This window comes from Perna viridis, chromosome 1 (genome assembly GCF_037379345.1).
Source record: "Perna viridis isolate PV_CMFRI_1.1 ecotype Kerala chromosome 1, ASM3737934v1, whole genome shotgun sequence".
Lineage (NCBI taxonomy): Eukaryota > Metazoa > Mollusca > Bivalvia > Mytilida > Mytilidae > Perna > Perna viridis.
In genome coordinates this window covers 1,372,451-1,390,628 of record NC_142445.1, presented here as the reverse complement: position 1 = coordinate 1,390,628, position 18,178 = coordinate 1,372,451, and the positions used below count along the sequence as shown (strand labels likewise).

Sequence of the window (18,178 nt, the reverse complement as noted above, 5' to 3'; positions counted from 1 at the left end):
CTGCTTTTATTAGGAAAATTAGGAAAATAAGGGCCTGCTTGAAAGCCTGCTATATCAAAACAATGATCAGAGACAAAAAATAAGGCACCAAATGAGACATGATACCCCATCACACTGTAGGATAATTAATTCATAATTCTAAATGTCGCAGTAAATCAAGTCCACAATTATTATATAATGGCCATATAACTGCTGAGTCCATATAATAACAAATATATTTATTTATCTGAACGGCGACATTAATCGACCGAATAAATTTGTGGACTAAATTTTGTTTGTACAATAGAAAGTTTATATATCCCTAACAGTGAAATTGACATGCAGTGCTCGTGCAATTATCGCGCGAAACAATCGTCATAGGCATATCTATTATATGTCGTCATACAGTGTCCTTTGTCATATATGAAAATACGTCATGATGAATGAAATGACGAAATGAATTGAAGATGAATTATGAAATGAAACTCAAATACCAATTAGTATTTTGATATAAATAATCAAAATAATCAATGTGGTGACACACACCCCCTCCATATGAAAAAGGGTTCGTCCCCGAAAACATTTAATACATATATTTGCTCTAAAAATGAGTAAACATGCTGCATCTAATATAACGTATGTTGCAATATAAGAGCAAACCAACAAAACAATTTTATACAATTTTATAATAAAGTCAAATATTCAAAATGAAATTTTGTCATTTTTAAATTGTATGTGGCAAATGTCTCTAAACGTATAAAAATGACCAAAATTCATATGAAACAAATAATCAAAATATAGAAGCATTCAAATATAATAAAACATATGAATCAAAATATACAGACACATGATTTTCATCAATGTCTGAAGACCACAAGGAACGTTTATATTTTGAACTCATTTTGTTCAATCACATCTTGCATATGCTTTATCCATATCTCAACAAGTCCTGGGTTGGGATGCAAACCATCAATCAATTTAGAATAAACATATCTAATTTTCCCTTTCGAACATTTGTGAACCGGTGCATGTAGAAAAGGTGTTACTAATCCATTATTAGTATTAAATTCTGTGATAAAATTGTTTATCTTACGTAAAATTTCATTTAATTTATCTTGCATCATTTCATATGATTCTTGATATTTCAACATTGAAGTTTTCCTCTGTTTGTACCTCGTATTATTCCATAGGGAAAAACTCATGGTCGTAACCGTAGCCAAAACTATTTTACAATTTATTTCCTTCAGTTTATTTTCTATTTTAAAAACGGTAGATTTAAATTGTTCTAAATGATCAATCTCTTTCCCATCTTTACCATAGATTTCCAAACATGATTCTTCATATTTAAATGACTTGTTCAAAGAACAAATATCAGGGATTCCAGAAATAAAACATACTATTTTTTTACTATCAACCTCTATTAAATTATCAAAAGCAATACTACATAATGTTTCTAACTTTCCGCCCGGTAAAACAAATAATTCCCTATTAAGCAATTTTCCTTCAAGACCTCTTCCTCTACTTGATGTGTAAACATGTCTGTGGATTCATTTTACAAATCTAAAATAAAATAAAACTCATAAATATGTATATTAATTTATATATGTATCATCATGGTCAGAAATTATGGACAGTTCATATAAAAGATATCTCGGTGGAACCTCCAAAATGTCGCAGTAAATCAAGTCCACAATTATTATATAATGGCCATATAACTGCTGAGTCCATATAATAACAAACATATTTATTTATCTGAACGGCGACATTAATCAACCGAATAAATTTGTGGACTAAATTTTGTTTGTACAATAGAAAGTTTATATATCCCTAACAGTGAAATTGACATGCAGTGCTCGTGCAATTATCACGCGAAACAATCGTCATAGGCATATCTATTATATGTCGTCATGCAGTGTCCTTTGTCATATATGAAAGTATGGTCATGATGAATGAAATGACGAAATGAATTGAAGATGAATTATGAAATGAAACTCAAATACCAATTAGTATTTTGATATAAATAATCAAAATAATCAATGCGGTGACATAAACAATGTGCAAAGTTTGGAAGAAGTAATTGTCAGTTAGATCTGGCACTAAAGACTCTGTATAAACCACATCTAAGTGGCAAAACATTGTGTGCTGGCTTAAAACAGAAAATATTTTGGGCATATAAATGCATGTTTTGTGGGAGGTAAAAAACACTTAATAAAGTATGCTATACATATCTTGTGTACATGTAGGAGCCCTTGTCATGAACGACTACTTATCAGTAAGCACTCTTCTGTGAAAATGTCAATGAGTTCAAGTGTTGGTTGGTAAGTTCTTAAAGTAAGCTATACAATTTATCTGAAATGACTTCTAAATGTGTATAACTTAAAACAGGAGTATACTAAGCAGGGGTACCATCATTTAACTCTTCCAATTATCTATTGATGTCCTTGGAGATGTTATAACATATAAAATAGGTTAAGGAAATAAGAATTAATGTCCAATGTTTTTTTCAGATAAACTATGTTTGAAAATAGGTGTAATTATTAAGCTATATTTGACACGAGAGTTCTGGATCAAATCAAAAAGGAAGAATGAAAGGATAAACAATCAAATATGATATATAAGAAATGTAAGTACCAGTACATACCTGTACCCTAATCATAAGGTATTAATGTGATTTATCCTTAGTTGAATGTGTCAATTTAAACAGTGCCTAAGGAGATTTATAAAATGATTAGGTGGTCAATCATTTCTTACCTGTGCAGGTAATGCCTCTACATCTATAATGCCTTAGATAATGATGGTCTTTTAGAAAATTAAATAAACATTACAATCTTAACCCATCAAAATATTCCCTGAAGACAATATTACCGGTAACCCTTACAAGTGGTCAACTATTCTTCATCAGTTTTGATCTTGTCATTCTTGTATTTGATCATCTCTATGACATTTAAAAAAATAATACAAAAAAACCATCCTAGTACAAGTATCATTATAAATTCATACTGATGTATATAAACTTGCATTACAAAATGTCATTTAAATCACCTGTAGTGAACCTCCTTTAGCAAAAAGAAATGCAATACATTTAAATCTATATATTGAGTACGGTACATAGTTTATCATGTGTACACTAAGATAGAATTTTTAAAACACATATAGAAAACAGTAAAACAATACCTGTTTGCAAACAACTCTGTAAATGCCTTCACAATATTATCATTCCAAACTTAGTTGGTGAATATCCATATTATTAGTATCATATTGATGCAAGATTGAGGAATTATAATCCATGGGTTCATCAACATCAGTGTCAAAACCAACCAGAAGAAAATGTCAACAATGTCAGACATTAATTACAAAGACGTGGAAATGTTATGACTGTGACAAAGTGTTGTGTGATCAGTGTATAGATAGCATACATAACAAACATCACACTGGTAGATACAGAAATATTGACAAACAAAACAACCAAGTACAAATCTTAAAAGTTATTCAACATTACAAGACACATCTAAGAGATATAAACTGGATTTGTTCATGTACAGATGATTCTATGTGGATAGCAGATTATTATAACCAAACAGTTCATTTCATCAAAGTTGAAGGTGACAAAATGAATCAAGAATTAAGAATTAAGACATCAGTAAAAGGGATGACAATTTCAGCATCTGGTGACTTGCTCTTATCTACATGGGAGACAGCAAGACTACAACAAATTAATGAAAAGAAAGGTAACAAATGTGACACAGTATATGATGTGACACCATTACATCCTAGAGCCATACATGTTAATGACCAAGGGAAAGTTATAGTTGGTGGATTCAGTGAAATAAGGGCTGCTGTTATAGTCATGGATAAACAGGGTCAAAAGCTCCAGAAATATGAATATGATAATAAAAGGAATCCTATATTTGCATGTCCCTGTAGTATTACTTGTACAAGTAATGGCTACCTACATGTAGCAGACAGGATGGATGATAATTGTGTCATAACTTTAAATGAAAAAGGTGATGTTAAAAGCATATACAAAGGAAATTCTGCTGCCAAAGACAGACAATTCTTTCCATTACATGTAATAACATCATCACGAGATAACGTTATAGTGTTAGATTCTAACTGTTATCTACATATTCTAAGTAATACTGGACAATTTCTTTTACTTTATAACATGATCTATGATGGAATTACTCGACCAATGTCACTTGCCATTAATTTTACTGGGTTGCTTTGGATAGGGAGCAGAGACAATGAAACTTCTAGTTTATATCTTGTTAACTTAATGAAATATTAAACCCAGACCTACATGTATTTGGAATAGTGACAATAATTTTAACATAACTTTTTAAAACATATTGTATAACGTTTTTCTAATAGAATGCAGAATATTTAATGTTGTATGACCCAAGTTCCAGTCATAAGCATACTTTTAGTATTTGAAGTTGTTGCATAATAATATTGTCAAAAAATAAAATTTTTAAACAATGCACATGAGCTGAAATGACAGGTACCGGTAACATTTGACAATGGCACTAATGAATCAAAGAAGGAACTGAGACATTTTATTTCCTAGTTTGACCACTTAAGACATGAAGTTCTGAAAAATGAGAATTGGAATAGTGCTAATCATAATAGTCATTTGTTGCTTTTTTATGAAAATAATTTTCTGCTTTTTCACACATGCATAGGTATTCAAAACTGGTAGAAATTTTAAGGTTTACTAAAAGATTTCTCTTACAACCATTAAAAGCTATACTATACTTCAATTTTAGTTGTGTTCTCTATGTTTTATTGCTTAAATGCAAAGAAAATTTTCATTGTTACAAAAATTAAAAATAGCTGGTATAAATAGTTTTCAAAGCTCCATATACCAATGATAGTCTTATCCTGTTTTGAACAATCTTACTCTTTGTTTTAACCTATCAGTACAACCCTCTAAAACATTGAAAATATCAGCCTCATTCAATAAAGCAAAAGATATCATATCTAAACCACCACACTCTAAGATCCAAATACATGATAATATTAATGAGGCCAACAACTTCATGTGTCACTGGATCTTCATGCAAGAAGTTGAGTTTAAACTCGATATACCATCCAAAGAGAAACTTAGTTTTAATCTTAGGGTGAACAATTTCAATTAAACTTAAATTGTATTAAATCTCCCCTAGCAGTGATTTGAAATTAACAGTAATTATTTTCATTCATGCACATCTATACATGTATATGATGCCTTAACCTTCATTATGCCCTTCATATCAAATTTCATTAAAATCTAAATAGTATCACACTTGTGAAATTTATCTTGAAAGATTCTATTGTCTAATAAAATCCTTATTGACAATAAAAATTTACAGTTATGGTCTCACAAAAGTGTATGAATAATGTTTACATGTGTGAGTAATTTGCCTCCATGCTGTCAGTTAGCAGAACAGGTAAAAATGTGGATTTTCAGTATTATTTATTCAAGTAAATTTTGTGAAGAATTTCTACTATCATCATACCATCAGCATAATGATTTTGGAAGCCTTACTTTCCAAGCTTCCCAATGGTATGCTACTTTAAGATGTCATTTGTCCTGGGAATTCACATTGAAACTTTGAAAATTACTTTTTTAACATGTAAACAATATTCATACACTTTTGTAGTTAATTACATATATGATTTTAAAGCACACATTCTCAGCTTTATTTTGACTACTTTTAATCATAATACACACAAATAATGCACTTACAATGCATGTCTGGGTTCAGTGTGTTTTTGGTACTACATAGGGGGGTGGCCATTTGACCCGGAAGGTTAGTGAGACCAAATCTGTACATCAGATTACTTCCCTTTGCAGTTATATTTCTCCTGCATATCTAAATACAGTATGAATAAAATTTACTCAAATCCCATAAGATGTTTTTGAGGAGTTGTGCTTGCAAGGTTTGAATCTGAAAATTGTTTTAAGTTGATTTATCTCCCCTTATACACATCTATACACAATGCAAAGCCTTTCTGTAAGATTTCATGAAAATCCATTAAACCATTTATGAGGAGTACAACTTAAACCCTTGAGTTGAATTATCTCCTTTGCAGAAATCAGACAATTTCATCCATATACATACGATCTACATATACATTTAATGCCTAGCCTTTACGCAAAACTATTGTATCCCTCAATACACATACAATACTAAATATCTTTCAATTTTTTATCAACAAATTTATTTATGGAGGCATTTTGTTGTTGACTGAGATAATTTCTCTACTTTTTGCATAAAAAATAACAAATAGTAGAGATGTCAGTATCAATAAAACTAATACTACATATGGAAATCTAATAACTTACAAGCCATATTTAATAATTTACATTTATTTTTCAAAACAATAAAAAGTTTTACCTCATTAGAAATGATTACACACCTCTATAACATGAATCACTATTACACGATGGGACAGGAAATATGTTGTTCACCATCCAGAACAAGTACACTTCATAGCTGTATGTAATTATCCCATATAGTTATTATACACACATGCAAGACTAAATTACTGATAATTTGCTGTTATTACATGTTCAAGTACTTCATTTGTTTCATCACAAAAAAAAACAGTTACAACTGTACAACTTATAGTAAAATTACCTTAAAATACTATCTTCCTAAGGAAGGAAATAAATATGTAGGGAACAATGCATATTATTCAATGTCTAAGTGTTTAAGTTATCTTTTTAAATCCAGAATGATTAAGAAATGGAGTTTCCGTGTTTAATTTTGATTCTAATAGGACTAGTTTCTTCATATTTTTTATAGATACAGCCATGTGCCACACACAATGATGGTCATGTGTTTATCATTTTTTTACCATGGCTGTGGCCTAAAGAGCTTTGAAGCATGTCATATTAGAATACTTAAGTATTAATATCTCCTATCTATTCATTCAAATGAACCCTAATTACTGTGATCATATGTCTCTTATGCTGTATGTTAATCTACATTCCCCCAGTCATTATTGGACATAATGCCATATGTTAATCTACATTTGCCCAGTCATTATTGGACATTATGCCATATGTTAATCTACATTTGCCCAGTCATTATTGGACATTATGCCATATGTTAATCTACATTTGTCCAGTCATTATTGGACATAATGCTGTATGTTAATCTACATTTGCCCAGTCATTATTGGACATTATGCCATATGTTAATCTACATTTGCCCAGTCATTATTGGACATTATGCCATATGTTAATCTACATTTGCCCAGTCATTATTGGACATTATGCCATATGTTAATCTACATATCCGAGGTCATTATAGGACATCAAGCTGTATGTTAATCTACATTTGCCCAGTCATTATTGGACATTATGCCATATGTTAATCTACATTTGCCCAGTCATTATTGGACATTATGCCATATGTTAATCTACATTTGCCCAGTCATTATTGGACATTATGCCATATGTTAATCTACATTTGCCCAGTCATTATTGGACATAATGCTGTATGTTAATCTACATTTGCCCAGTCATTATTGGACATTATGCCATATGTTAATCTACATTTGCCCAGTCATTATTGGACATTATGCCATATGTTAGTCTACATATCCGAGGTCATTATAGGACATAAAGCTGTATGTTAATCTACATTTGCCCAGTCATTATTGGACATTATTCCGTATGTTAATCTACATTTGCCCAGTCATTATTGGACATTATGCCATATGTTAATCTACATTTGTCCAGTCATTATTGGACATAATGCTGTATGTTAATCTACATTTGCCCAGTCATTATTGGACATTATGCCATATGTTAATCCACATTTACCCAGTCATTATTGGACATCAAGCTGTATGTTAATCTACATTCCCCCAGTCATTATTGGACATTATGCCGTATGTTAATCTACATTTGCCCAGTCATTATTGGACATTATGCCATATGTTAATCTACATTTCCAGTCATTATTGGACATCAAGCTGTATGTTAATCCACATTTACCCAGTCATTATTGGACATTAAGCTGTATGTTAATCTACATTTGCCCAGTCATTATTGGACATTATGCCATATGCTAATCTACATTTGCCCAGTCATTATTGGACATTAAGCCATATGCTAATCTACATTTCCCCAGTCATTATTGGACATTAGGCCGTATGTTAATCTACATTTCCCCAGTCATTATTGGACATTATGCTGTTTGTTAATCTACATTCCCCCAGTCATTATTGGACATTATGCTGTATGTTAATCTACATTCCCCCAGTCATTATTGGACATTATGCTGTATGTTAATCTACCTTTCCCCAGTCATTATTGGACATTCCCCCAGTCATTATTGGACATTATGCCATATGTTAATCTACCTTTCCCCAGTCATTATTGGACATTATGCTGTATGTTAATCCACATTTCCCCAGTCATTATTGGACATTATGCCATATGTTAATCTACATTCCCCCAGTCATTATTGGACATAATGCTGTATGTTAATCTACATTTGCCCAGTCATTATTGGACATTATGCTGTATGTTAATCTACCTTTCCCCAGTCATTATTGGACATTATGCTGTATGTTAATCTACATTTGCCCAGTCATTATTGGACATTATGCTGTATGTTAATCTACATTTGCCCAGTCATTATTGGACATTAAGCTGTATGTTAATCTACCTTTCCCCAGTCATTATTGGACATAAAGCTGTATGTTAATCTACATTTGCCCAGTCATTATTGGATTAAAAACTAGATCGAACTAATCTGGATTTCATTCACTTTTTTAAATTATGAAATATTATTCAAATATCAATTTGCCTGCATTCAAGGCTGTTGCCTTCCTCATATACCTAACAACTAAACAAGAAATATTTTAAATGATGGGTGAGAATAAAAGACCAAATAGTAATACTGTCTGTGTGATCTTTTGGATGAATAAGAAGAAGGCTGGTTTGTTTATACCAGATTCTTATTCAGTGAATTTTTCCCAAAGAAGACTTATTGCCAAATTTGTGTGCTAAAAAGTTGACTAAACCAAGATAAAGAGCTGTGCTATAAGCCTGTTGCCCTCTTAACTTGTCTTTATACTTTTAATGAATTTATATGATCAACTAGAAAAACTGCGAGCCTTGTCAAATAACCACCACCCCCCCCCCCCCCAAAAAAAAAAAAAGTAAATAAAAAATGCACAAAAAATTTGGCACTATCAAAGCCACCTCAAGTTAAATTAAGTTTGTTGTCTTGATTTTTCACCCATACATTTCTATCTTGTTCAAAACACACTTTTCAGACAAGGTTACCAAGTAGTCAAGTACCTTATATATTCATTAGTCGATCATCATAACAAACTGTCCATTTTCAATGATTTTTCAACAAAAGAATTTCCTTGGCCGTTTCCGCCTTTTTTTAAAGGGTAAAACTTCATTACATGAAAAACACAAAATTTGACATTTATACAAATCAGAAGGGAGCTTACTTCAAAAGATATGAACAATTCACCAAAGTTTCATAAAAGTTAGTGAAAGTGTTCTTGAGTTATTGTGCAAAAACTTGAAAATCCCCCTTTTTTTGTGTATAAAAATTCATAACACGGAAACAATACATCTGAAATTTATAAAAATCCAAAGGAGCTTATGTCAATAGATATGAACAATTCGCCAAAGTTTCATAAAAGTTGGTGAAAGTGTTTTTGAGTTATGGTCCAAAAACTTGAAAATCCCCCTTTTTAAGTATAAAAATTCATTACACAGAAACGAAAAATCAGAAATTAATAAAAAAACAAATGTGAGCTTATGTCAATAGATATAGACAATTCACCGAAGTTTCATAAAAGTAGGTGAAAGTGTTTTTGAGTTATTGCCCGAAAACTTGAATATCCCCCTTTTTTTGTAGTATAAAAATTCATAACACAGAAATGAAAAATCTTAAATTTATACAAATCGAAATGGAGCTTACGTCAATAGATATGAAAAATTCACCGAAGTTTCATAAAAGTTGCTAAAAGTGTTTTTGAGTTATCGTCCGAAGCTATTCAAACATAAGATCACCCAAGTCTTCAGTGGGAAAAAAAGTACACTGTAGAACACATTGTATCAACTAGTAGAATTCTATGTAGAGAACTTTTTACAAGTAAGTTACTCAGAAATCTTGGTAGATTGTATTGAAAATTGTATCTGTTCTTTTCAAATTGTCCTACTCAATTCTAGCCATCCGACATCTTATACATGTAGCACAAATTAGTGTCAAACTATGGTTATAATAATGTAATAAATATCAATTCTAGTGATTGCCTTTTTTACACATAAAATGAATATGAAATAAACAGTATTTCCTCCATATTGATATTAGCTACATGTAAAAGTTCAAAGATGCATGTTGATGGAGTCAGCACTTATACTGTTATAAAATGTATTTATTCCTATTTCTGAAAATCTCATAATTTACATTGAAACCAATATTTATACCTTTTCTCAGAAAATCTATATTTTTGTATTCTAATACAAGTATTTCAAATCACAGAAGATCATTAATTAAAAAAAAAAAAAAGAAATCTGTGAGCGATGATTCAAAAGTGATACGCCTGCTTTCAATAACAATATAAGGAAAATTAATGGTCCTCAGTAAAAAGGAAGTTGTTTTAATACCTCATGGAAAAAAATGTGTTCAAATTTCAAACCGCTGTGACGAGTAGATAAAATAAACAAAGTCCTCTGTAAACAGGAAGTTGCTGAGAAAACTATGACAAGAAATATTGTTATGGACACATAGAAACACAGACAAACGGGGTATTATTAAATATAGGTATCAATGTTCTCTCTCGTAATATCATACAAATGTATGCTTCTTGGAGTCTTGAAAGTTGGACACATTCAAAAAGTGTGCAGAAGATGAATTTATAGTACTGTTCATGTATTTAAAGAATTTGTTTTTAAATTAAATAACTGTGATGAAATTTGGATGGATGGGCAGAATAACAGAAGACAAGGTCATGACTCATTGAATGGAGGTATTATTAATCTATACATACAAGTACACATTTTTTTCATTTTTCACATGGATACATGCGCATATGACCCTGTTTACATACATTGTGTATCTGCAAACACCAACGAATGTTTTTTTAAATTTTTTCAAGATAAAGACAATTATATGGATCGTGTACTACTAAATAAAATCAAAGACTGAAATCTTCAAAGTTGCTTATGGTCAAATATTCTCTGCCACTGATTGTGGCCTTTTTTCAACATCCAAGATGGCACAAATGTGATATGCTCAAAATAAGGTGACTTCCGCTAGAATCTTAGTTCCCTTGATATGATTACTATTCTGTAATTGTGATGACCTGAATGTTTTCAATCAAAACAACTGGAAATGACTATATGTATATATTGGGGCCCTGATAATGTACATGATCTATATAGTCAATTATAAAGATCCCTTGTGTTGAATCGGAAACTGAGTTATATAACATAAATTCAATGCTAACCGATCATTTCATCTTTTAATGTAAACTTCCTGTTCTCATACAAGCAAAAAACACATAGACATGTGTATGATATTTTTCAAAAGAGATATATTTTAGCCATCTTTAGGTCATGCAATATACGATATTGTTATTGACCAGAGAACCAGATTAAACAACTGACAATAAATATATATACATATCAGGGCCCTGCTCATGCATATGCCATATTTAGTCTTGTAATGAGCCCCTGTGCCTGAATTGGAAACTGGGTAATGTTCAATGCATTCATTTCATGTTAACTTCCTGTTCTCATACATATACAAATACTTTATTGGCATAAACTCAATTGCAGTGCATGGTTATGACCTATTATAACAATAAATGTACACTGCAGTGAACCATAATAAATTTAAGATATAACATTATAATTAGTTAATATTTCTGTCATATTCAGAGTTATTGGAGACTTATATCTCTAATTTTAAACAATTCAGTATAAATGTAGAGGACATTCTCAATAGTTTGTAATTTACTATTTGAAAGAATACTGATTTTGGATCTAGTATTGTAATCTGTAAGAAATGTTCTTCATTTTCAACATAAATTGCATACCCTACACAAACATTCTGATACAGGTACATCACTATGTCGTCCCTTTTTGAAATTGAAAAATTGAAAATTTGATATAGCAATGTACCTTCAGAAGAATAGATGTGATAAATAGTTTATAACTCAAATATGAATTAGAGTTTTAAGAGGGAGCCGGGCAAGTTCTACCCAGCAGGCATCATTAGATGCTTTGCAATTAACTCCCAAAATTTTCTTTGATGAATTTCAAATGTAGATTTTCAAATGGGTCAGTGTCTTTTAAGTGACAAAATATTCCCCAAACTTCACTACAATATAAAAGAATTGGTGATATTAAGCAATCAAAATATTTTTCCAATAATTTACATGGATTGCAGGGTTCTCAATAAGTTTTAAAGTAGGTGGAAGACAATTAAAAGTAGGTGGCACCACTGAGGGCCCTCTCGTCCCGAAACGAGCGCTGAATTGAATTTAAACCTTCCCACATACGAAATCCGTGATACGGAATAAGTATTGCATTTGAAAAAAAACGGATCATGTTCATTACAACAAAAGCGCCGAATTAAACATGATTAAAGTTTGTTTATTCATACTACCGATCACAACAAAACAAAATTAAGTTATCAAGGAAACTAGTCTGCACTACAATAAACACAATGATGAAAGGTTTCATGAAATGGCCGCTCGGGCCAGGGCCATCCAGAAGGAGGGAAATGGAGAAGCAGGTTGTCGGGGGAGGGGCAAAAAGAGAAGCAGCCAAGGGAAGGGGGTTCAGACCCACCTTTGGAGGTGGGCAGGGGGAGGTCGGCATGTAGGGGGCCTCCTCACTCTGCCCGTCGGAGAGGACAGGTTTCTTCTACCCCATCCGGGGAAGGGAGGAATGTTTAGAGTAAGGTGGGAGTGTCTTTTTCCCAGGTAGGGAGGAAGGAGGATCCCATTGTGCCCAGGGGTGTCCCCGTTGGGAGGGGGGCTGGGGTTCTCTGTTCCCCAGTAAGTCCAAGGGGGGTCTTGCCAGCCACAGCCAGACGGCCAATTCCTCGAGTGGAAGAGGTGGCCCAGTCGGCAGCTATGTCTGGATCACAGACACGAAACCCGGTAGGAGGGTTCAAGGATCCTGAGCGAATCCTCTACCTCCCTCAGTGTCTGCCCTTATTCACCCTGTGGCCTCTGGGTTCAGCAGTTGGAGGAGCAAGTCCTCAAGGCCCATGTTGCTCCTGTGTCTGACCTCAGGGGGGACACCACTAGTGAAGCAATTCGCCGGGTGGTGGCCTCACTGAGTGCCCAATGCTTGGAGCTGGGTGGGATCAAGAAGCCCCTCCCGCTGGTGAATTGCAGGGGCCTCCCCTCACTTAACCTGAGGCCCTATGACAGCATGTTGAGGGGGATTGCCAAAGAGGCAAGTTAGGATGTCCCTGCCTCCTTTGGGGTCAACCCCATCACCTCCCCTGCTGCCTTAGCCCACTGGTGGGTACAGGTGGTGGTGATGGAGTTGTTGGGCTCAGAGAAGGCAGAGAAATTTCTCCAAATGGCCCCCTCCCCCGTGCCTAAGGTTCCAAGAGGTGGGGATAAGAGTGAGCCTCAACAGAGGAGCCCTGTCTTGCAGGGAGGCAAGTGGTAGTCAGGTCGCCACCATCCTCCCTGTCAAATCTCTCCAAGTCTGCCCGGAGCACACATCCCCCAACTCCTCCAACCCCCCTAATGGGCGTGTGCTTTCCTGAAGATGTGTCAAGGAGGCTGGAGGCAGAGTTCCAGGCTCTCTGCCTGCAGTTGAGGCACTTCCCTAAGCCTATGATGCCCATTGTCATCCAGACAGGGCTAGGAAGTCCCTTGGCCTTCTCCTATCTGCTGGGATCAGGGAGTTTTTGGGGCACAGCTGAAGGGCACAGTGCCCTTTGGCCAAGTGTCTGTTGTGGGAAATGTGCTGTTTACTGCGATCCCAGCAGTTGGCCAAAACCTGGGAGGGTGCCCCAAGCCCCGGGTTGGGTGGTGGCAGTGCGGGTGCACTCCAAGAACGTCAGACAACTGGATGACCACGCAGCGGACCAGTTAAGGACACTGCTGTGTGATCCTCAGAAGGCCAGTGAGGCCACCTCTTGGGGAGGTTGGACTGGACAGGCATACTCCAAAGGACAGCTGGAAGCGCCAGGTAAGCACCCTCCAAACCCAGACCAAAAGATACACCTGCACAGTTTTCAGAGGGGTCCAAACAGGTGCGTGGCTGGATTAGGGCTTTCCCAGAGTGTGTCTTTGGGTTCACTCAGGGAGTGGCCAAATTCAACCATGTACAGGCCCAAGCCCTATACTTCTTGGAGCCAGGAAGGATTCTTTTAGAATCTGATGCCCCATATTTCCCCCCCACCTGGGGCCGCTGCAGGCCATCCATGCTATCTGCTAGCAGTGGCCAAGGCAGTAGCCCAGGTGAGGGGAGGTAACTTCCTGGCAATTCTCAAAGGAACCTTGGAGAATGGACACAGGTTTTATAACTAGTGTCCACTCCAAGGTTCTATGTACATATATATATATATAAGTTAAATTAAAGTTTAACCCCGGAAGCTCAGAAGAAAGCTAAAAAAGAACAACTAATAACAGTTTATAGAAAAGAGCATTCCAAGGGTGAGCTGAACAAATATTTAAAACCTTAGTAGAACCAAGTTATGGTTCCAAGGAAGAGAAATAGTTCAATAATTCAATGAATTTCTATTAAATAGTCCCAAGAAGGGATAGTAGATATCTTAGACTATTATCTTGTATGGACCCAAGTAGGATATGTAAACATATTGTTCTGGCAAATCCCAGAGTGGAGAGTGAAGTGTTATTTTAGTTGAACATCTGTACATTTAGTTTTTACAAGGGGGAAGTTGTCAAATATTAAATTGTGGAAGGGGGTGGATTTTAAAAATTATCAGGACATCTGTTTAGCCTCTGCAGGGCTGGGGAGGTTGCAGGGAACCAGGGGTGTTCACCAGTTGGGGGCCCAGGGCCACACCTCTCCATCCGTAAAAATGGAATATGGGGATTTTTTTATTAGCCCAAGGGAAACACAAGAGGTAAAGGGGGGGGGGCTTTAATAAAATGGAGGGGAGTGTAGTGGTCTGGGGTTTAGGTCGCCCCCATAGGATGCAGCTTTTGGGAATCCCCGACACTGTTCCCGCCAACAACCAGCCAGCCGTAACGAGGCAGACGATATCCAGACCTTTGACCAGATCAGAAGCAATAATACGAAAATACATATACAGCAGGCAACAGTCCAGTGTACACCAATCTCTAGTAAGTAGTTGTAAGCACTATAATTTTAAGAGAATTTGTTAACTAGTTTTTCATAACTTTTGACTGTGTGTCGAAGCTCTTTACAAGAGTCTAAGAACCAAGGTTTACTTTGGTTCTTCATTTATTACAAATTGGAATTATTTTAACAAGTTTTGCTGATTTTTTGGCATTTTCATTTCGGATTGAATTAAATTCATTGACTGCACTGCCAACATCTATGAAACCTTGAGTACAATCAAGAAACATAAGTAGAGCACACATGTATGATATTTAAGAGGAACATTTTTACCATGTATGAAGCTAGAACTATGATGCTACAGTGGTAAACACGGCACAGATCTGCAGTATAACACATAGTAGTAATATATAATCATGCAAACCATGGGAGTATAAAGTACTGAAAATATGAGTGCAAGAAGTCGCTAACAATATTAGCAACTTAAAAACAGTTTGACGAAGATAATACACACAAATATAGTACAATGTTCAGATTAAGAACTCCTGGCCACTCACTATACGTCATTCTTATACATAGAAAAGATATAATGAAATCAAAAGTATACTTGAAATACTCATACATGTACATTTATACTGTACGTGTTATTATAATTGCAATTCAAGTTGATATAAAAAAATTAACATTTGGTTTTGAAGTTGTGGTTTATAATGCTAAAGATACCTGTAGATCGATAACTGAAAATAGTTTTCTAAGAAGGAATTTGTTTACGTGCGTTACTCACACCGGAAATAATATCAATTTGTGGTTTTTGAGGTTGAAACTTTAATCTTTCAGATGTTGGATAGAAAGAAAATAAATTTTGTCTCCATTTTACCCGCTTTCTTTATACTATTTGTACATCCAAAACTATTACTTCCTGAAGTAACTGTACATCGAACATCGACGACAGGTGTGTTTCTCACCTGATTAAAACGATATCGGAAACAACTCTGCATTTCCGGATTTGTACAGCACATAAACGGTTAAAAAGTTTTATAAATTAATTACATCAATAATTCAAATTGCATAAAGAAAAAGGGGGAGGATAAAACCACACTTTATATGATATAAGACGTAGCATGAAACTGAATGTAGGGGTATAATTAGTGAAAACAAAAATCAAGCATACATACAATGGGCAAGCATCTCTGAATCTCTACTTGATATGCCACCAACTTCCCTGATTTCCAAACTTATAGTTTTTTAAATGGTGGGAAATTATTAAAAAGAATTTTTTACCAAAAATTTGTTATGGTAAAATTACAAACATTAAGTTTCAATGGGGAGAGAATTGGTGGGAATATCAATGTTCATCAATTTTATATAGTTATTTTTTCTGTATTGCAAGAAACAGAGTTCGGTAACCCCCAATTTTCTTTCTGAAATATGAATGAATGTCAGTTAATTGTTCTCAATTAATTTATTAGGATTTTATACACCAGTATTTTAATAGTTTGCGAAATAGTGAATATTTCCTATAGATGCTATATTTATAAATGTAGAAAATTGCCCTTATTAAGGCTCAATTATCTCGAAAATCAAGTTCAGTGACCTACGATCTTTGAATTCTGAAGTATGTTCATTGTCTACTAGAAACATAAGGTATGATCTACCTGTAATTTTTATTTGATCCTGTTTTTATTGGCTCAATTATCTCGAAAATCAAGTTCAGTGACCTATGATCTTTGAATTCTGAAGTATGTTCATTGTCTACTAGAAACATCAAGTATGATCTACCTGTAATTTTTATTTGATCAAGCATAATCCAGTGTAATACTACTGACCTGTATATAATGACATTTTACATGAGGATAAGTCTTCTTAATCAAAAACATTTCCCACAGGTTTTAAAAGGGCAGTCCAATCCAAAGAGGAGAAGGAACATTTTAAAATAGCCCTATTTGGCCTTAAATACAGCTGAAAATTAATCATTGTGTGTTAATTGTGAATTTGGAGACTTAAATCAAACAGATGGACTCCTAAAGAATCTTGCTTTAAAAGGACAAATTAACATTTGGTTTATTCTGTACTTTTTGGCTATACTTTCCATCCATATTTTTAAGAAATGATGTCCATACCCATGAAACAACTTCAATTTAGTGACTACATTCATTATGGTACACTGTTTATTATATGTGAAAATACACATGTTGTTTAAAAGACTACTCCTCAATTAAAACTACCTGTTTTCTACTAAGTTTTCTGTTCTGTTTTGCTTTTCTTATTTTTTTGGTTCTGTTTATTTTGTAATTTTTTAGCATGTTTAATTTTAGATGGACATATTTCAAACAATTTAAAAGTGTAAAAAACTACTGCATGAATGAGATCTCTACATGCATATACTTCCCAAAAGATAGTTGTACCCGTACACAATGTATGTAATATTTATTTTCAAAATATTTGGAGGAAATAAATGAGACCCTTTTTAGTTAATCTCTGGACCCAGTACTATTTAATAGGCTACATAAAAATCTTACTGTCTAAAAACTATAAAAGCTGTGAGCAAAGCTGACTTGGTGATTATTTTCCCATGCTCTCCTCCTTCAGAAACCATATAGGAAACTCTACAAGTTATTTTATGGTCTCACTAACCACTTCTAATGTTTCCATTACTTTACATGTTAAAAAAGTAATTTTCAAAGTCTCACTGTGAATTCGCAGGACAAATGACATCTTAAAGTTGCATACCGTTGCGAAGCTTGGAAAGTAAGACTTCCAAAATCATTATGCTAATGGTACGATGATAGTAGAAATTCTTCACAAAATTTACTTGAATAAATAATACTGAAAATCCACATTTTTACCTGTTCTGCTAACTGACAGCATGGAGGCAAATTACTCACACATGTAAACAATATTCATACACTTTTGTAGTTAATTACATATATGATT

General features: G+C 34.0%; 2 protein-coding genes across 11 annotated transcripts in view; one reads left to right on the top strand and one right to left on the bottom strand.

The window, feature by feature from the left end:
• LOC148626791 (hepatocyte growth factor receptor-like) overlaps positions 1-16,218 on the bottom strand; it is a 44,670-nt gene extending 28,452 nt beyond the window's left edge. The window contains exon 1 of one of the 10 annotated variants that reach the window (XM_088593060.1): positions 15,968-16,218. The gene's annotated coding sequence lies outside the window, so the exon portion shown is untranslated. Of the gene's footprint in view, positions 1-1,437; positions 1,735-2,620; positions 2,645-2,730; positions 2,894-3,153; positions 3,298-5,707; positions 5,835-6,359; positions 6,505-15,967 lie in introns of those variants that run through there. The other 9 variants (XM_088592972.1, XM_088592889.1, XM_088593478.1 and 6 more) reach the window with 9 other exon arrangements.
• On the top strand, positions 3,266-4,267 carry LOC148626792 (uncharacterized). Its single transcript, XM_088564628.1, has one exon. The coding sequence runs from the start codon at positions 3,266-3,268 to the stop codon at positions 4,265-4,267; it is 1,002 nt and encodes a 333-aa protein (XP_088420754.1).
• Positions 16,219-18,178: the final 1,960 nt, after the last annotated feature.